General features: G+C 40.1%; 3 protein-coding genes and 2 long non-coding RNA genes across 5 annotated transcripts in view; 4 read left to right on the top strand and 1 right to left on the bottom strand.

The window, feature by feature from the left end:
* LOC125315838 overlaps positions 1-20,568 on the top strand; it is a 121,756-nt gene that overhangs the window by 26,505 nt on the left and 74,683 nt on the right. The window contains exons 3-5 of the mRNA XM_048281822.1: positions 199-246; positions 366-431; positions 834-929. Of these exons, the coding sequence (XP_048137779.1) occupies positions 199-246; positions 366-431; positions 834-929 (210 nt within the window). The remainder of the gene's footprint in view (positions 1-198; positions 247-365; positions 432-833; positions 930-20,568) is intronic.
* LOC125316033 overlaps positions 1,313-20,568 on the bottom strand; it is a 92,693-nt gene continuing 73,437 nt past the window's right edge. The window contains exon 3 of the long non-coding RNA XR_007199338.1: positions 1,313-1,635. This is a non-coding gene — a long non-coding RNA (uncharacterized LOC125316033). The remainder of the gene's footprint in view (positions 1,636-20,568) is intronic.
* LOC125316031 lies at positions 1,888-2,673 on the top strand. The gene is made up of 2 exons (XR_007199336.1): positions 1,888-1,926; positions 2,113-2,673. It is a non-coding gene; the product is annotated as an uncharacterized LOC125316031 (long non-coding RNA).
* On the top strand, positions 4,255-5,323 carry LOC115754260 (protein STABILIZED1-like). Its single transcript, XM_048282808.1, has one exon. The coding sequence runs from the start codon at positions 4,481-4,483 to the stop codon at positions 4,892-4,894; it is 414 nt and encodes a 137-aa protein (XP_048138765.1). The 5' UTR covers positions 4,255-4,480; the 3' UTR covers positions 4,895-5,323.
* Positions 17,457-20,568, top strand: part of LOC115728335 (rust resistance kinase Lr10-like) — a 42,686-nt gene continuing 39,574 nt past the window's right edge. Inside the window, exons 1-2 of the mRNA XM_048282801.1 lie at positions 17,457-18,266; positions 18,897-18,950. Coding sequence (XP_048138758.1) covers positions 17,459-18,266; positions 18,897-18,950 — 862 coding nt within the window. The 5' untranslated portion in view covers positions 17,457-17,458. The remainder of the gene's footprint in view (positions 18,267-18,896; positions 18,951-20,568) is intronic.

Here is a 20,568-nt window from a genome sequence, read left to right as displayed (position 1 = left end):
GCTCTTCACGTGCGTGTCCGAAGACGGCACGTGCAAAGTGTACGTGTTTCCGACGAAACATAGCTCTCAGGTTAGTATTGTCAAGATCGGAGATCTAAAGTTTGGATTTTGGAATGAAAATCGAGTCCTTCCGTTTATCTGTTTAGTAGCCCACAAAATGTGTCGGTGAAAGAGAATACTGATACGGCTTTGTTGCAGGAGTTATGTGGAGAAGTAGTAGAGGTGATCACTTACGTGCGACCACAGGTGTTGTTTTTCTATTCATGCTACTTGAGGTTGATGGATGAGGGTTGTGCTTGGTTTGCGCATCCTGTTTTTTGTTTCTTAACGAATTCGTGAAACTTTGGGATTCTGTTTGACTGCAGGTGGTAGCTACGCGGTTATACCCGGCTTACGCGAGTATGCTTGAATGGCTGAAGCGGAATCCAAAGGTTTGTCCGTGGCTTCAGCTGAGAATATCGATCATTATACTCGAAGAGAAAGAGTATTTTGTCATATATTTTTTGGCAAAATTTTTGTCTTGGAAAGTGAATGTCTTCTGTGAACATTAAATTCTCTTTTGATCGGTATCATTTGATACAAATGTAAAGGTTCAATTTGATTTTATCTCCATCTGCGGGTGGTTTCTAGTGGTCCATCCATCCCGTATCCTTTAGGACCGGGCAGGGCATGTTTTTCTGCAATCTGTTTCCGGTTTTGATCTCTATAACTTCTGCAGTGTCTGGTTTAGACCAACTTTATGTCGGCATTAGTCTCTTTACTATATCCTTTTGCATCTCTTTTAACTGGACTCAACATATATCCTCTTGGATCTCACTTATGTTATTTATTAGGTTGTTAATATGCTTGAGGTCCATCCCAGAGATGATTTTCATGTAGCATCTGAAGAATTAAAGAAGTATGGTGGCAAGGGTGGTCTCTCAGAACAAGTATTGCCTTCTTTTCCCTTCTCTAAGGTGTTGTTCTAAGCGGTGGCTAAACAAAGCGTAGAGCATCTACCATACTTTCTAGTTTATCGGCTAATGTGAGAGATGCTTATATGTAATAGTTAGGATGTAATTCATTCTCTACGCATTTACTTCCAAGGAAACGCAAAAAATATGCTTTTGAGTAGCGGAGCATAACCACTTCATTCTGAAGTCCAACCACGTCGATTTCCTACACTGGAGGAGGGCTGAGAATCAATTTAACTTGCATATATCCTTCTGGATCTCACTTCTGTTATTGATTAGGTTGCTAATATACTTGAGGTCTATCTCGGACGTGGGTTTCGGGTAGCATATGAGAAAGCAATGGATAATGGCATCAAGGTTATGATGTCTCATTTCCCACTACAAGTATTGCCTCTTTTCCCTTTTCCTTTCCTTTTTTAAGGTGTTCTGTTGCTGTTCTGAGGATGGCCGTGGAGACTCTACGACTCTTTCTAGATTATCAGCTTCAACGATTGATATTCAGAAATCAATGTGAGAGTTGCTTATTATGTAATAGTTAGGGGTGTAATTCATTCTCCATTTATTTATTTCCAAGGAAATGCAGCACAATTTCCTTTGAGCAGCAGAAACCACTACATTCAAAAGGCCAATCATGTCGATTTTCTATGATAGAGGATGGCTAAGAATCCAAAAGTCAATTAAACTCACTTTTGTTGTTGCATTTTTGTGGACATTGTGAATCTTCATAGATGATCACCATATTTGACTTCTATCTGGATTACCCTTAGTTGCAATCTTGAATTGCAGTTTTTAGATGCTTCGGATTTGCAAACCATTATTTGTGGGTTTACTTTAGTTCGTGCTCTTTAAATTCCATTGCTTATCTCTTCTCTAGCATGACTTTGCTCTATGGCTGCCACAGGTTGCCCTATGTGGTAAAATGTCGTTATCCGCAAAGATAGGTTTAATTAGAGCATCACTTATGTTTGAAGCGGTAAGTAATATTGCGTTAGATCTCATTATGTGGCAAGTGCTTCTTGCATGTGGTATAATGGACCATCAGAGAGAAGTCGTTCTGTTAGTTTTAATATTTGATGGTTTGTACATGCTAAGTTGTGTCTTGACTATTCTTTTTTCGCATCTGATGTTTATGTTTAGCTTTTTTCGTTGCTTTTGTCAGTATGATATTATTATGGAGGGTCCTTGGAAACGACAGGCCAATCCATCAAGATTCTCTCGTCTGTGGCGTCTTTGCCTGTTGCAGTTGCTGGAGTGGATCCAATCTGGTATCCGCTTTGGACGGAAGAAAAGAAATGAAATGAGACAATTTTGTCGGATAACCTTTGGGGACGGTCAAGGTAGTCAAGGTAGGCATAAAGATAGATCACAAAGGGATCCTTAGGTAACTGTAATGTATTTGTAGTAGATGAAGTACTGTTGAACAGCTCAGCTTGTTCAAAATTGTCTGATGAGAACACAAATTCTCTATTAAATGTACAAAAAGACGACCAAAGAATGCTATCATGAGCTTTTGCCTGGATTGGAGTGAAGATGTGGAATGTACTGCATATTTAAGATTAAGATGGTCGTGCCTACTGGATTTGCTGCTATGCTTTTGTCCCTTAACCAAGTTCATACCCCCTTCCAGTCTTCTAACAGAAAAGTGCAGTATGTGCTCTTTGCTTTCTCTTCGTTTTGTCCCTGGTTGAATTTTTCGGTTCTAGCAAAGCTCAGGTTGAACCCATCAGCTCTTGCAATACCGCATATCTGGTTTGTGCTTTTGAGCTCAATTTGATTATGTACTGTCCTCACTTACGGCAAATGCTTCTGAAAGTGGCTTCTTTACTACTACTATTGGCAAAGACCCTAATGTGGTACGTGGCCTGATAGATTGTAGAGCTTATATGAACCAGTGCATATATTGTGCTGATATCGCGGCTGGTCAAATCTGCCAAGTCTGTAGCAACCAAAAGGAAGCTTTCGTCGTGTATGAAGCTTGTTCGTTGAGGTAGATTCTTGTTCTCAACCACAGATAAATAGTCTTTGATTGATGCTGTGTAATGCTTGACAACATAAGTCCATGAAGCTTGTTCGTTGTGGTAGGTTCTTGTTCTCCAGCTGACGCTGGTAATGAATCAAGTCGTCGTCGACCACGACCTCCGAACCCATCCTTGTGTACTTGTTCTTCTTGCCAATTCCCAGGGAATCTGCACTCCCATTTTCTTCTCCCACCAATTCCATCTGCTTCTGCTTCTTCTTCTTCTTCCGTCTCAGTTCCTGCTCTTCAATCGGTAGTTAGAGCAAGCCTTTTCGAAACATTCCCAGAAGCGGTCGTTTAAAGATTTCACAAAGAATTTGGATTTCAGATCTGTAAAGAGGAGAAGAGAACAAGGCTTGGCCAGTGGGTCTCTCACCCTTTTGTCATGAGAAGCAACCCAGAATCAAAAGTCTCTTTTTTATATTCAAAGAATAATCCTCTAAACTTAACGTGTTAACATTCAAGAAAAAAGGCTGAGATGGAGCTTTCCATGTAACAGCAGCACAGCTGTGGAAGATTAAAATACACAGAAAAGTCTCTGCTTTGACGGCAAAGAGAAAAGTCTGCCATTAAAATCAGACTTTCGGGCGACGTTGATGAACTCGAAGGCTAGAAAAGGAGGAATCATTCCAGATTGGGCTCGACTTCCTCAACTCAAAGCGGCCTCCGAATTACGTGGCCGGTCTCGGCCGTTGCGCCGCCAGATTCACCACCCGGTCGTATATTGGGCCTTCCTGCGCTGCTCCCAACTTGCCCAACTGGTCCGCCCGGGGCATGCACACCTCTACCTTGAAGTCCTGCTAAATAAACTTTGGAAATACGAATTCATGGCGTTTCAGCAAAGCCCTTCAAATTTGGTCCATGTCTTTAGAGGGATGGAGGTGTGGTCGTAGAGTTAGGATTTTGACTAATCACTTTAGTGGTAGGGCAAATTTGTGGAGAGTGTCTTTACAGGCCCACTAAAACCGGCCCAAATGATAGTATGGGCCTAGTGGGACCAAGCCCATTAAAACTCACCGCCTTGACATCGGAGGTCCCACCAATGGGATTGCTGAAGATGCATCGGAAGTCCTACCAATGAAACTGCGACTTCTCTCTCTCTCTCTGTCTTTCTCGTTTGTCTGTTAGCTTGAACGAGCTCCAAAAATGGTGTTCGTTCTCACTTCCCACGGCAAGACGCTGTGCTTAGATTTTCAAGCAGTCGATCCACGAGAAATCCCAAATCCCTGCATCTCTCCAACGCCTAATCTCTTCCTCCAACCGCTATCCTCTTCGGAGGCCGATGAGTCCCTCTTCCTCTCTCAGCTCGGCGTCGGATAGGAGGGAGGCGAGATTGAAGCAGGAGATTGACGAGTTACGGGCCTCGCAGTTTGCGGATTTGAAGAGGAAGTTGCATACCATGTCTGCTCTGGGATTGGGGATTATTCGTTGAGGAACAATAAGAAGCGGTTTGACAGCTTTGTTCCTGTGCCCGACACTCCCTTGGCGAAGGCTAGACAAGAGCAGGAGCATGAAGGCTTTGGACCCTGAGAGTATAGCGGCAGGAGGGACTGAGTCACCTTGGTCTCAGACGCCGGTAACCGATTTGACCGCACTGGGTGAAGGAAGAGGTACTGTTCTGTCTTTAAAGCTAGATAGGTTATCTGATTCAGTGTCGGCTTTGACTGTTGTGGATCTGAAAGGGTGCTTGACTGATTTAAAGTACACGAAGATTACTAGTGATGCTGAGATATCTGATATAAGCAAGGCAAGGTTATTGCTCAAGGGTATTACACAGACAAACCCGAAACACCCACCAGGTTGGATTGCGGCTGGGAGGCTAGAGGAGGGGGCTGGGAAGATTCAGGCTTCTAGGCAATTGGTACAGAAAAGGTGCGAGGAATGTCCAAAAGTGAGGATGTGTAGATTGAGACGTGCCGGCTAGCGAGCCCTGACGAGGCGAAGGCAGTGATTGCTAAAGGAGTTAAATCAATTCCTACTTCTGTTAAGTTGTGGATGCAGGCTGCAAAATTGAAGCATGATGAACTGAATAAGAGGAGGGTGTTGAGGAAAGGGTTAGAAATATCCCTGACTCAGTTAGGCTGTGGAAGGACCCTGTGGAACTCTCGAATGAGGAAGATGCAAGGATATTGCTCCACAGGGCAGTGGAGTCTTGGCCATTGCACGTTGAGCTGTCGCTGGTGCTGGCTAGGTTGGAGACATGTGATCATGCGAAGAAGGTGCTTAATAGGGCAAGAGAAAGGTTGCCCAAAGAGGCTGCGAAATGGATCACGGCAGCAAAGTTGGAAGAACCTAATGGCAATACTTCCATGGTTGGGAAGATCATTGAGAGAGGTATCAGAGCTTTGCAGAGGGAGGGCTGGGTCTGTCACGACATGCGAGGCAATTATTCATAATGCAATTGTGACTGGGGTGGAAGAAGAGGATAGGAAGAGGACATGGGTCGCTGATGCTGAGGAGTGCAAGAAAAGAGGTTCCATCAAGACTGCCAGAGCTTTATATGCTCATGCTCTCACAGTATTCTTGACGAAGAAGAGCTTTTGGCTCAAAGCAGCACAGCTTGAAAAAAGAGTCATGGAACAAAAGAATCTCTGGATGCTTTACTCTGCAAAGCCGTCACTTACAGGCCGCAGGCTGAAGTTTTGTGACTTATGGGTGCTAAGGAGAAGTGGCTTGCTGGAGATGTGCCAGCTGCCAGAGCAATTCTTCGAGAAGCTTATGCTGCTATTCCTAATTCTGAGGAGATCTGGTTGGCAGCCTTCAAGCTTGAATTCGAGAACCATGAGCCTGAGCGAGCAAGAATGCTACTTGCTAAGGCACGAGAAAGGGGAGGGACAGAGAGAGCGTGGATGAAGTCTGCCATTGTCGAAATTGAAATGGGCGACACTGAAGAGGAGAGGAGGTTGCTAGACGAAGGGTTGAAGCGCTTCCCCTCATTCTTTAAGCTGTGGCTGATGCTAGGCCAGCTTGAAGAGCGACTTGGTCACTTAGAACGGGCTAAGGAAGTATATGAATCGGGATTGAAGCACTGTTTTAGTCGTATTCCTCTGTGGATTTCTCTAGCTAAACTATAGGAGAAGACAAATAGGCTAAGCAAAGCTGGTGCAGCTCTTACATTAGCCAGGAAGAAGAATCCTGCAAAGGACGATCTCTGGCTTGCTGCCGTTCATGCTGAATCTAGACATGGAAATAAGAAGGAAGCTGGCATATCGATGGCAAAGGCATTGCAACTGTGTCCCACCATTGGCATTCTTTGGGCCGCATCGATTGAGATGGCTCCTTGTCTCCAACGAAAAACCAAGACTGCAGATGCTTTTAAGAAATGTAATAATGACGCACATGTTTTCGTTGCTCTTGCGAAATTGTTCTGGCATGATAGGACAGGGGACGAGGCTAGAACCTGGCTCAATATCTCTGTGACCCTTAATCGTTATTGACTCATCTTAATTTATGTATTAATTTTCAAATGATTAGTGACCGTGCTGTATTTATACAAAAAGTTCCTTCAGCTCTGCTCTTTTTGTTTGGCCAATGGAAGGTGTTTGGTTTTTCGAAAAGTTATTTTTCAGAAAAAAAATGATAATATTTTTTCGATGCTTGGTTAAAGAAAAAGACCCAAAAAATATTTTTTGTTATGGAAAATCATCCATGGACTCATTTTAATAATATTTTTCTTTCTATTTTTCTTTTCATTTCTTTATTTTTTTAAAAACTTATTTCTTAATTATTTATCTTTTTCCTTTTATCTTTTTTCTCCCTTTTTTTTTTTTTCTGGCTTTGGTCAATCCACGGGCCGATCGTGGGCTGGCAGGCCAGTGAGATAGAAAGGGCAGGCACTACTAACCAAGCAAAGTCTAGTTCTCGCAGCTTGCTTACAAGCCTTACCAACTATGCCAACTATAATAGTTGTGGCCATGGCCCGAATGAGCCTTACAATGCTCAAGTCAGGGCTCCATCAAGCTCGGCCAGTCTCCACAATCTCGGGCTCGCCCAAGGCCGGCAAGCTCCAACCTCAGCCATTGACCGCGTGCATAACGCAAATGGTGTGCTCGTTTGGACCCTTAACATTGGAAGTGACCCTCAATTTTTAAGAAGGCAACTAAATGGAATTAGCCTTGTGGATGGAAAATGTTCAATTCAATAGTTCGACATTCTTAATTTGTACCAACATATGCGGATCTAAATCTAATCAGAGTCTATGTTACGAAAAAAACCAATGAACTTCGTTCAAGACCCGTCAAAAACCAATGCTAGCAAGGTTGGAGCTCAACGAGCTCGAGCTAGCCTGGATTGGGTGAGCCCGGGACCGGCCGAACATTGAGCTCACTGACCCGCATCATGGCTAATTCGGAAGGTGGAGGAAGGAAGAAGAAGGAGAGAAGAAAAAACAAGAGAAATTAAAATCTTCAAATTTTTAAAATATAAATAACAACCAATTATGGGATCAACTATATCGATCGCTTAGAGAATACTAGAGTAAAATGTTTGCCTAAACAGGCATGCGTGGAGCCCCAGTTCTTGACACGATGTAAGAACTGGGGATTCAAACTCTACTCAAATTTGCTAAAATAAAGGCAGAATTAGATCTAATTTAATAAGAATACGATTAATTTGAAAGTGAGAGGATTTGAGACGTTTCAACTCAACTCACTTCGATTAAATTAAAAGGAGAAATGATTTATTCGAAGCAAATAACAACACTAAGTTACAAGAGAGAGAGAGAGAGAGAGAGAGAGAGAGAGAGAGAGAGTCCGGTGAGCTTCGTTCGAAAAAATGATCATGAATGTCGACGATATCCTTTTACATTATGTACATAAATTGGTTAGCAAATAGGGGTGACAAATTGTAATGGTGCATATAGTGTTTATAATATGAACTAAAAGTTACCAAATAATATCTTTTTACTCAAGAGGGCCAAATGATAAATTATTCTCGAGACTTACAAGCCCCCAGCAAAACGATGAATTATGGAGAGGGGCTTGGGAGGTCCATCATGTGAATCCTTTTCACTCAGAAACTTTTTGCCCTTTTGGTCAGATTTTTACTCGACTTTTTGAAAGTTTTTTTTTTTTTTGTCCAACTGACGTGATTAGGGCCGAGCTGTTGGAGAGTACTAGGGTCTCATCATGACCGCTGAATTTTTGTGAAGTTGAATCGAGCGGCTGGTCATAGCCCATGCCGCTCCAATGGTAATAATCACCTCAGCTTCATTTATTTCACAAAAAAAAAAAAATACTTAAAAAACGTTTTCTGAAAAACAATCTTTTTTTCCGTTTGAAAAAATAAATTATTATTATGGTCAATGGAATTTTTCTTTAATGAGTAATTATTCAAGTGATGTGAGCAATTATTTTCATTGACTATTTTTTTTTTCATTTTTTTCCCTACATGATTGACGTGAAATTCATCTCAAACGATTTCGCAATCAGTTTGTAAAAGTGTCACTACCATTGACTTTGTTTATTGGCAATCACTAGATGAATTAGATAGATTTTAACTTGTGGAAAATTTATTCTAGGTGCATTTGTAAGGAATCATTCCCGTCAGAAATCTGTTTCTCGAGCTACCGTAAAAGACTCCACAACGTCCACATGACACATGCACCTTCCTTCTGCTACAAATTTTTCGTGACAATTATAGGTGATCATCGATTGTGCCCGTACCAAAGCTTAACATAGCAATCTTTATATACGAATATTCAAGATGAGCTAAACTTCTTCATCGATGCCCTTGCCCAAACAAACCGCCCAACTCATGATCAAATCTGACAACGGCATTGCATCGAGGCTCTAAGTGTTGCTTTTGTTTTTCGATGCTTCGGCTTCCTTTTGTTCGATCTATTCATTGGAACCTCAAAACTAGCTTGCCTTGTAGTATCAATTGCAATTGCGTGAATTCGGCAGTGTGTCAATCTCGTGGAGGGAAGAGGAAACTAGCTTAATTCTTAGCCAAGACAATTCGATTCGAGTCATATACCACCCACTAGTGCATTGAGGGAACCCCGGCCGAGAGAGCTTGATTCGAGATCGCATCCGTCATGGGGCGTCACATAATAGAGCAATAATGTAGATAGTATAGTGTTACTTTATGCGACTCTGTTCATCCTTCTGCAATCTCTGGCTTAGATACAACCATCGTTTAAGGACTTTGAGTGTTAACTAAGCTGACATTCACGGTTTGATTAGTTACTTAGCTTGGAAGGTAGGATCGCCGAAGGAGACTCGTTTACACGATATTACAACACGAGCTACAGAACAAATTACGACTTAAATACGAAACGGCATCCCTAATGTTATATTTTTGACATAAATCAGATAAGTATTAACGCTTTTTCACCCTTAAACAGAGAAAATTAATAAATTACCGAATGAACCCAAGTCATAAACCGAAAGAGAGAGAGAGAGAGAGAGAGAGAGAGAGAGAGAGCTGGGCACGATCACGTGAGATTGTCCCCAAACTAATGTGGGCTCTACATCAGTGACGTCATTGGATTCTGCAACATGCAAGGATAAAAAGGAAGAAAAAGCTGGCTGGAGCTTGAGGCCGCCGGATCCGTACATGAAAAGTACCAGTTTCATAATTAATGGTCGAGATGGTTCGTCTTGCCTCGATTTGAAGCCCGCTCGCTCTGATCGCTTAAGTCGGTCCATGCACAACGTGATTTGGTACAGAAAGAGGCCGACTGACCAAATAATGCCTTAACAATTGCGACGTCGCTATACCACCCGGTAATGTTCTGTGAAGAACGAGGCTACGACGAGATGGGCCGTTTCAACCGCGTAATTACATTGCTAATCACTCTGATGCTGCAAATTCTTATTCTTTGTTTTCTTTTTCTGTGGCTTCATTGAATTTTTCCAGCCTATTTCATCATCTTTCCTCGGCAACCCCCCTCTCCTATCCATAAACGAAAGAGTGCATAAACCACCATCATCCCGTATGAATGTTCGGGCAGGTCGTTTCTTGCTTTTTTTTTTTTTTAAGTATAGCGAGTCGCCGGATTTTTGAAACATTATCTTATTGTTTTTTGACCATAAAAAAAGAAAAAAAAATGAAAAATTCCCTGTCCTCTTTGAAAAAAATGAAAACGCAAAGATTGCTTGCATGACCTACGTTACGTACATAATTATATAAACAAAGATAATAATCACTTATCATTTTATTTTTTATATCGAATTTTCTTCGATGCTAGAAAAAAGCAGATTGCTTGACACGCTTTCATTTATCTTTTTATATCAAATTGGTTTTAACATTGTAACTAAATGTATATGTGGCAATTTACTAACATTCGATTTCTTAAGCTTCCTTTCACATCTTATGTTTTTCCCCGTGATGGTTGGAATAACTTGTCGTCTTCGTTCAACTAGTAAATTCTCGCAGTAATCTCGGTTCCGTTTTCTATAAACTAAATCTTCGAAATAGATGATTGGAACACACACACATATATTTATGTGTGTGTGTGTGTGCGCGCGTGCGCGTGTGTTGTCCCTTTTAAAATGTTATTACCTTGTTTCAACAAGCAAAAAAAAGATGTGAATCCACGTACTATTTACTTTGCAAGTGGAGCAAAATTATGGATTCACGGTGCCCTCAGAAATGTATAAACGCACTTTATTTTTATTTAATCACTTAAAGAATGCATTCTAGATGCACTGCGAATTAAAGTTATAAAGTAAGGGCATATGTTGAATAATCCAATTAAGTTTTGCATATTCGCATTTGATGAGATTAACCTTATTCAACAACCCAAACATAATTGACTTAAATTTTTTAATTATGCAAAAGAATTCCATCTGGCGGAATTACTTAGTTCATTCAATAGAAAAACCACGAGGGTCATGACTAATTTAATTAGTCTTGTTAAATACATTAATAAATCTAATCAATAACAATAAATTGGAAAACTCTCTTTCCTTATCTCTCGCTCCCTCCTCAGACCTCAACCACCACCAAAACTCCTGTTGTGACAGCCATGAGCCAGAGACATCCTCCCTCCTGCCCAAAACCCTACCCCTCCATCGCTGCCTTAAGAGCTTCGAGTCGAGCGTCGGCTAGAGTCAGAAGGCCTTCCCCGCTCGCAAGTTCGTCCAGGACGTGGAAAAGAAGGCATGACAATTCCGTGAAAAATGCAGGGAGGGAAAAAAGACAAAGCAGAAAAAAAAATTGGGAACGGGCGGTTGAAACTAGTGGGCGGCGGCGACACAGCAGCCCGACAAAGCAGTATCTACCGTACACTCTCCGCACAAAAAAGGTTTTATTTGGTCTTATTTGGTCAACCCACGTATACATATACAGACAGACAAACATGCAGATAAGAGAGAGAGAGAGGCGCGCGACGGTGGGAGGGCGTGGAAAAAGACCAAAATCGAACATAACTTACCAACCGAATTCTTCATATTCATTCACTTAACATCCGCATAAAACAGAACCGAATTTTTCAGCTCTTGTCAAATTAGTTCGAATATTTTTTAGACCGAGTGAAAATTGAATGAGAAAGAAATGGCCGATTCCTTCTACGATTATCTTTTGCATGTCATCTTTTGCAGAAAAAAAAAAAAATCGACGAGTCATTCGTAATTTACCGAAAGCTCGTCTTAAGGTCGGCTGGTAATTTGCACAAATGTAAAAAGTTTAGGACTTAATTAATAAAAAAATAATTTTAGAATTTAACTAGCACAATTATAATAGATTTATGACATGATAATTTTTCCTTTTAAAATATTGTATTAGATTATCAATTCATCAGTAGCAGAAACTCTTTGGATGGCAAAAGCGGAATAGTAAGGGTTTTAAGGTGTGGCAAAGAAAAAGACCATGAGCCACAACTCCCTGGTGTCTTTTGCGACACTAAAATTGATTCCGACAGAGAAATCAACTCGCAATAATACGTCAACTCTAGACGCGGTTGGGAGAAGTTTCCTGCCTATTGTCGGGAAAGCCGTCCATAAATGAATCCGCCACCGTCTTATGTTTTAGCTTGTCCGCAAGTGCAGCAATTTCTACGTAATTCCCACCAATAAAATATAACTTAGCTGGTCCACACGTATTTCAAACTCTATTCGCTTGACTTTGGTTTATTGGTTGACTTGGACGTTTAGATGACCCACGACTCCAACTCCTTTCGTTCCTATCAGGCATCCCCTTATTAAGTCTTCATCGCATCACTAATTAAAACTTTCATTACACCAGATCAAATAGTATAGATTTGATTAGTTTTTCCCGGTGCACATTTTATGTACCGTGTTTTACTCCAATGTAGAATGTATTATTACTAGAGACTAGCCACGATACAAGGAATAATTACTTGTGCCTCACTTTTGTCTTGGTCCCCAACATAAGCTATCTATTTCAACGGAAAAGGCGGCTCAAAAGGCTGATAAACTCGATGCGAGCCAGATTGCAAAAATAATTGCATTGTCTTACATTTGTATACCGATTGATATTATGTTTGGGAGGGAGTTGAGCTAGTTTAGCTTGCCACAACGACTACATTTCGTCATCTTCTACCTCTTAGGTTATTGTTGTGTTATTGTACTTCATATACAGTTTTTTCGTGAGGGTTACATTAATTAATATTGTAACTACCATTTTACAGGATTAGTCTAATAAAAACAAGATACAAAGATTCTTAACTAGACGACTATGGGCCCGAATAGTGCGGATTGAGTTGAGCATGGTTCGTGATGAGAGGGTCTGACTAAAAACTCTTTAAATAAAGCTCAAGTCCCTACTCTAACCCTAATGCATAAATAACCATATAAGAAGCCGTCACGTAACAAAATACGTGAGGTGCAATCTCTTTGAAGCCGGTGATACTGATGGTAATAAAGAAGAAGCTCTTGAACATTGGATCACCATTTTTCCGCATCAAGAATGATGGATATCAAATCAGGTGCGTAAAATCTTTCAATCCGTTACGGTATTTCGCAATTCTAATAATGGTGAACTTGGATATTGTTCTAACGTTTTAATCGTGGCTTACATCACTCTCTTGCATCCTCCTTCGAGAGGATAAACAAATTGACAAGAGAGCAAGGACAAAAACCGTGGGGGCAAGTGATGGACATAGAGAATTTGCCCTCCCTCGTTACGCCATTTAGGGTAATGTCAATTAAAATGCTAATGATAACATGTGATCTTGCTACTTAATGTACTCTTAACGACATGTTATTTCTTGAAATCATCGACTTATGAATTCATTTTTGAAGAAAATAGTCATATACACATTTTACAGAGTAGACACATCTGTCTATGCAAAAAAACAACTTTTATCAACCTGAAAAGGAAGAAGGTCCTAAACGAAACAATTCTATAAAGCCTATATTTGAAAGAACTCATGTTCTGCTTAAAAGTTAATGTGAAATTATTGAGGAGCAATTCTATGAAGTTTCTCTGTTTCTTCTTATATTAGGCCATGTTTTATTAGTTTAACTCGATAAACTTTTTCATCTCCGCTATCTGATTAAAAAAAAAAAACCTTTTTTGGTTTAGAAATTAGCATGGATTACTCGTAAGTTCACTAAGATTTGATATACCATCTAGCTCATTAAGAAAACCATGTCCATGGGTGGTCCATACTGTAACCCTTCCTAAGCTTGGACGCTAGATGGGACGTATGTGGAGGTCCATATACTTGCGAGTTTCCTCTTTGACTCCGGTATGAACCACTCCTCTTTCCTCGCAAGACATTCGGTCTGCAAGTAGTTTTCATTTGTGGTTATTGCCTTCAGAAGTCACTCAGCATTTGGCTCGCCGAAATTCAACTTCTTATTCCCCAATCTCAACATATTTTTATTTTCTTGCAATAGATTTATTATGACCGGAATCGATCACTCTTTTCGGAAAAAAATTGATGGGGCTATCATATGGTTTGCAAGATCGCAGTAATCATTGAGTTATTCAAATTTTTCGTATTGGACATTAATAATCTTAGCACGAGGCCTCATTCTACTACATTTCTTTAGTAAATGTCACTCTTGTACAAATAAGAAAAAAAATTTGCGATGCATGCTAACGTGTTTTCATGATACTGCGTCGAAATTGATGTACTATGTCGAGAAATGGAGAAGAAGTTTCGAGGGAAGCTAGTGTTTGTTCTTGATCTTTTTCCTCGAGACTATGCATCAATTTTTCCGTGGTCGTGACTCGTGGGGCGAAGAAAGAAGATGGAGAAGAAAGGAGGGGGAAAAAGACGAAGAAGAAAAGATTGCGTATCAGAAGGAAGTGATGTTCTTTGCTGACTTAACGGGATGTGGAACCAACAATCACGGCAAGAGAGTGGAAGAAACTTTACATTTTCCATGGGTGTAAATTTCCATGGTCGTGACTCGTGGGGCGAAGAAAGAAAATGGAGAAGAAGAACGGAGGAGGAAAAAGACGAAGAAGAAAAGATTGCGTATAAGAAGGAGGTGATGTTCTTTGTTGACTTGACAGGATGTGGAGCCAACAATAACGGCAAGAGAGTAGAAGAAACTTTTGCATTTTTCATGGGTGTAAATTTCCAAGATGCGCTTTATATGCAACTCATTAAATGGATAACTTCATTGACTCCAAAGTCTCCAATACTTAGTCTATGGATAATAATAAAAATTTCTCAGAATGGATCAGTTAGGATTTATTAATTATCTTTCAAGAATGAGAAAAAAATCCCATTTGATTAAGGCCATATGTCGGTTGTGTGCTAATGCAAACGTATATAAGTCCTTTTTTCTATTCAATTTGCAGCATGTATTAAGTACAAAAGTTATTATCGCTATTATCAGCATTCTTAACGAGTGCCATGGAGGACACACTATTTATAATTGTATCAATGTTACATCCTTGTCTTAGTCCAAAAGCAAGGGCTACCTAAGGCACGACAAAAAGTCCTGTAACTAATTAAATCTAAAAGGGAGAAAGCATGATCCTCGTGGGCTTCCAAAAAGCAAATCGGCTGATTCGTCCTTTTTTTAACTTTGAAATTCTTTGTTTTGCACAATTTTCAATAACATAAAGAGGCCACGCGACAACAAGTCTTCTTAATTTAGGTTGCGTTTCTTGGGTGAAAACTTTATGTTAAAGAAAAATACTTTTTGGGAAACAATTTTTCAGTAAAATAATTAATTTTGTTTTGTTTGTTCATATGTGATCGGATATATTTTTCTGATTTTTGGATTTCATTTGAAAAATAATTTCAATTTCATCAGTTTATCTCACGCAAAAAAAAAAAGGAAGTTCGATTTTTTTAGATATTTTTATTACATTATTTATTTATTTTACTTCCTTTTCTTTTTCCTTCTTCATACTCAACGACTGGCCATCGGTGGCCACGAGTGAGCCTCGAGTTTGCCGACTCGTGTTGATGGCCGTTGCCGAGGTTCGGTGACTGGCAGAGGGAGAAGGGAAAAAAGAAAAAAAAATGGCCATTAATTTGGGGTTGCTTTTTTGCTTCAATAATTCTAACAGTATGCATCCCTTCAGATATCCCCCGTATCTTTAATTTCTTGACTTTGCATCCATTTGTCCCGTTGATTGACTTGGACTTCTCTATGTACACGATTGGACTTGAGTCATAAAATTTTTCGTTTTGTGCATCGAGTGGTTTGTATTTCAACGATTCCCTTGCAATATCCTCTTCACGCGTACGTGATGACTTCTGTCCTCATCATTTCTCAATATCGTCATCACGCGTGGCCACGTGGTCCAATTGGAAATCCAGAGACTCCAATTTTCATTTTGCTTTTTCGGTCACGCGCGGGCTTTGGAAAAGAACGATTACAATTCATGTTTAGGTGATGTCCCACTCCTCCATTTGTTGTGGTGCTGCCGAATCAAAGGACGTCGAAAATTATTCACGTCATCACGTGCGTCACGGAATTGCATGCTCTTTGCTAGTGCAAGCAACTTCTTGAAGTTCAAAAGTAAGATGGAGCAACGATTTCATTTGCTTGTGAGAGAGAGCCTCCGATTTTGTTCTTTTCGATAGATATAAATGTGGAGGGAAAATTATCAAAAAATTTCTAAACCTTTCACACTTTTTTCCAATTCAGTCCTAAACCTTTTATGTTTGCCGATTCAGTCCTATTCACCAAAAATTATTGACGTGGATGCCGACCGTCCTACATGACACAGCCGACGCTAATCTAGACAATGTTTTTTTATAGAACTTTTATAAAAAGAAATTCGAATTTTTTTTCCTTTTTTGGCTTCAAGGCCTACGGCCCCGCCGAATTTGCCGAATTAGGTTCGGCGGGGGTCGCCGACCCCTAGGCTAGAGCCGATGAGGGCCGGCAACCCTAGTCGAGCCCTCGGAAGGGTTGCAAAGCCCTTGCGGCCGCTAGTGAGGGCGTCACGGCCCTCCTCGTGGCCGGGCGAGGGCCGTGGGTGGCTAGATATGGCAATAGCAAGGGCCGTCGGCCTTGAAACCAGAAAAGAAAAAATAGAAAAAAATAAAAAAAATCATATTTCTTTATGAAAGTATTAAAAAATTATAAAAAAACTATCTACGTCAAGTCAGCTATGCCACGTACGATGATCGGCATCTATGTTAACAATTTCTGATGAATAGGACTAAATCGGCAAAAAATGAAAAGGTTTGAACTAAATCGGCAAACTGAAAATATTTAGGAAAAAATTGACAAAAATGTGAAAGGTTTAAAACTTTTTTGACAATTTTTCCAAAATGTGATGAACAGAAAATAATTCCCCTTGTCTGCACTGATTTCTTATATGTTCTCGACAATCAAGTAGATTAAAATCCCGATGCAATAATGTGCGAATTGTGTGGGCGGGTATTTTTGGTTTTGCAATTATGAATGGAGCAACATTCTTTTCAAGATCCTGAACCTGAAGATTTGTTGGGTCCAATATGGCTTGCTTAGTTGATTAATCAACGAAGCAATTTCAATTAATCTAGTTGGACGGAGTTAATGGCAGGACTCGATTACACCAATTTGACAAATTTTATGACTTAATTATACTTTTTGATAAGTTTTAGGACTCAATTACACTTTTGTGATTTATTTTAGGACTTTCAATACACTTATCCCTACAAATGGATTTAGGTTATGTATCACAGTTCAACAGAAGTGGGGATCAAGAGAGACATCACTAGTTTTTATTTTTGATGTTTTGCCTCAAAACTATGCAACAATTTTACCTTTGATCGTGACCCCGGTGGTGAAGAAAGAAGATGGAAAGGAATGGCCAACATTTGCACTGAGTATGTGGAGGTGATTAAAGGGGGTCTCCAATAGGAATGGCCACCGGCCACCGGCCATTCCTCTAATGACGAAACCTCCTCGTTTAGTGGTCCTCCTCTTTGATTTCTTGACTTTACATCCATTTGTTCCCTCGACTGACTTGGGCTTCTCTATAAGACCAGGCGACTCTCAGTCTCCATTCAAACAAGGATCGTCCAATCTTTTTTTCTCAATCTTTTTCCATTGCGCCTCCTCCAAACATACCCAGCAATTCTTTGCCAGTTTCTCGCCCAAAGACAGACGGAGGCATGGTTTATGCTCTCGCCTCCATGAACACCCGTCGAGTGTTGCTCCTCATTCTTGCTCTATTTGTAGTGATGACTTGCGGCGTCGAGAGTAGACGGCAGTGCTTCCCTTCATCCTGTGGTGACATTCACAATATAAGCTATCCGTTTCGACTGAAAAGTGACCCGAAAGGATGCGGCTTCTTGGATTTCGAGTTGGCTTGTGAAGATAATCGCACTATTGGATATTGGTCTGATGATGATCGATACTATGTAAAGTCTATTGATTATTCCAACCACCGAATCAGATTCGTTGACGACGGACTGCAAAGGGATAACTGCTCGTCTCTTCCCCGTCGTTCGGTGTTGGGGTATGATGGGCACAATGGCACTAATCTTAACGTAAGTACATTGGTCATTGTGAACTGCTCAAAGCCAGTTGATTCTCCAGTCTATATTGCTACCAGTCCATGCGTGAAGGGGCCGTACTCTTCCAACACGTCATCAAATTGGAACTCGTATGCTTTAGTCAATCCGAAAGCATCATATATCCGGGATTTTTGCACCATTCAGTATTGGACGTGGGTATCATATAATTTTGGGGGTGAAGAGCAGATTAATAGTAGCTCCTACAACTACGAGCGTATCCATAACATCATGTCCGATGGATTTGTTCTCCACTATGGTTATGATTTTTTTACATCGAAGTGGACTTTCTTTTGCTACTTTGATTTGTATGGCTACTTCCATTTCTATAACTACTTTCATTCTGGTCGCTTAGCAAGTAGCTTTTCCGGAGGTCAGGTTTGCAGATCCAAGTACTATTATGGTGGTAAGCATCGAACGGCATCAAATTTCACCGTAATTTTGCATGATTCTGGACACTCTTTCACTTGCTACTTTCTCTTCAAAACTGGAAAATGAAAGAAATATCTAATATCCAAGAAAATGATGTCAAAATATAGATGATAGTGTACGTCAATGTATTCATGTGTCCAGATTATTCTTTTTTTTTTTTCCACAAAAGGACTAAATCTCCCACTGTAAAAAGAAAAAAAAAAGATGATTCTTGTGCGGCCAACCACATGACTAGTTTTTTTGTTGGCATAGATTTTACATTTTTTTTATTTTCTTAATTAGTTCTTTAATTAGTCACATTACTAATAATCCAAGACACACTCGTGTCGATAGGATGAGCAAAATTATTTTCATTAAAAATAAAAAGCACCGTTTCTCTAGATTTGTTGACCGCTAATCATGCAAAATGAGTTCCTTATATCAAATCATTCCTTCTTTCCTTTGCAGCTTATTCCTTCCATCTATTTGCAAATGCACGCATCACACTTCTCATATTCTTTTGGACTGAGTAGCCTGCTACTTCTCTGTTTCCTCGTGAGTTTTGCATTCCAAAATCCTTTTCCTTCAATTTCTTTTTCACATTATTGATTCCTTCCTTCCACAGGTGTCCTAGACGATATTGCCTTTTGGACAGCTTGGGATATTACAATACTATTAGGTACCCCGCAATTATTTATTCCTACAATAATTGTGAATTTTTTTTTTTTTATCTCTAACCTCTTAGAATTTTCTTCAGTGCTTTTATGTGTAGCGAAGTTCGTTATCGGGATGCCGTTTGTCGCGATATTTCTGATCTACAAGTACAGAAGAAGGCACTTAGCAATGGACCATAACATCGAAGAATTCTTGCAAGCTCATAACAACTTTTTGCCCATAAGGTACTCTTACTCGAATATTAAGAAAATCACCAGAAACTTTAAGCACAAGCTAGGTGAAGGGGGTTATGGTTCTGTGTACAAAGGAACGCTCAAAAGCGGCAACGAAGTGGCTATCAAAATTTTGAAGAAATCCAAGACGCATGGCCAAGATTTCATCGGTGAAGTGGCTACTATTGGGAGAATTCACCATTTTAATGTGGTGCAGCTCACTGGTTTTTGCTTTGAAGGCTCAAAACAAGGACTCGTGTATGATTTCATGTCAAATGGATCTTTAGATAAGCACATTTTCACCGAGGATGGTGATAAGTTTCTGGATTACAAGAAAATATATGAGATCGCTCTTGGGGTGGCAAATGGGATTGAATACTTGCATCGGGGGTGTGACATGCAAATACTACACTTTGATATTAAACCGCACAACATTCTTTTAGACAAAAATTTCACTCCGAAAATTTCTGATTTTGGACTCGCGAAACTTTACCCCACCGATCATAGCATAGTCTCTCTTACTGCTGCAAGAGGAACTTTGGGATATATGGCGCCCGAGTTGTTCTACAAAAACATCGGTGGTGTATCTTATAAAGCGGATGTCTATAGCTTCGGGATGTTGCTCATGGAAATGGCAGGTAGAAGGAAAAATGTAAATGCAAATGCGGAACACTCGAGCCAAATTTATTTTCCGATGTGGGTGTATGACAAAGTCAATGAAGGAGAAAGTATTGAAATGGAAGAGGCTGTGGAAGAGGAAAGGAAGTTGAGGAAAAAGATGATAATGGTTGCACTTTGGTGTATACAATTGATCCCCGACCATCGGCCCCCGATGAACAAAGTCTTAGAAATGCTTGAAGGAGATATTGGTAATATTCAAATGCCTCCAAAACCGCTTTTTTACCCACCAAATGAGCTAGTTGACGATGACAAAGCTGAGATGGAATTAGAAACATTCTCGACTTCATCAAGCACTCCCATAATTTCCGCTAGTTTCCCATTTGGAGATAGCAATGATGTTTAGAGGACCATGCACAGTTTGATTGGAAAAGGTTTGTTCCCCAAAATATAGTATTATGTTTGGGAGGGAGGTAAGCCAGTTTAGCTTATCAAGTGATTACATTTTGTCTTGGTCTAGCTCTTAGGTTAGTGTTGTGTTATTGTACTTCATATATAGTTTCACTTTCTTACATCTTCCTTCGTGTTGTAACCCTTCTTAAGCTCGGACATTCTTTGGGAAGCGTACGCTATTATGTTCCACTTATGTGAATTCTAGCTAATCCAGTTCAGCATACACTGCCTTCTCTATACTTGAGAGTTTTCTTTTTGACTTTGGTGTGAATCAGTCATCTTTCCTCGCATGATACTCAGTCTACAAGTAGTTACTTTACACCCCAACCGCAACATATT

Source organism: Rhodamnia argentea, chromosome 7, assembly GCF_020921035.1.
Source record: "Rhodamnia argentea isolate NSW1041297 chromosome 7, ASM2092103v1, whole genome shotgun sequence".
In the NCBI taxonomy this organism is placed as follows: domain Eukaryota; kingdom Viridiplantae; phylum Streptophyta; class Magnoliopsida; order Myrtales; family Myrtaceae; genus Rhodamnia; species Rhodamnia argentea.
The sequence above is the reverse complement of the archived record's forward strand: the minus strand, read 5'-3'. Positions and strand labels throughout refer to the sequence as shown.

Bases quoted from the DNA above. Each gene is read 5' to 3' on its own strand.
- LOC115754260 (XM_048282808.1), top strand. From the start codon at position 4,481: ATGAAGGCTTTGGACCCTGAGAGTATAGCGGCAGGAGGGACTGAGTCA.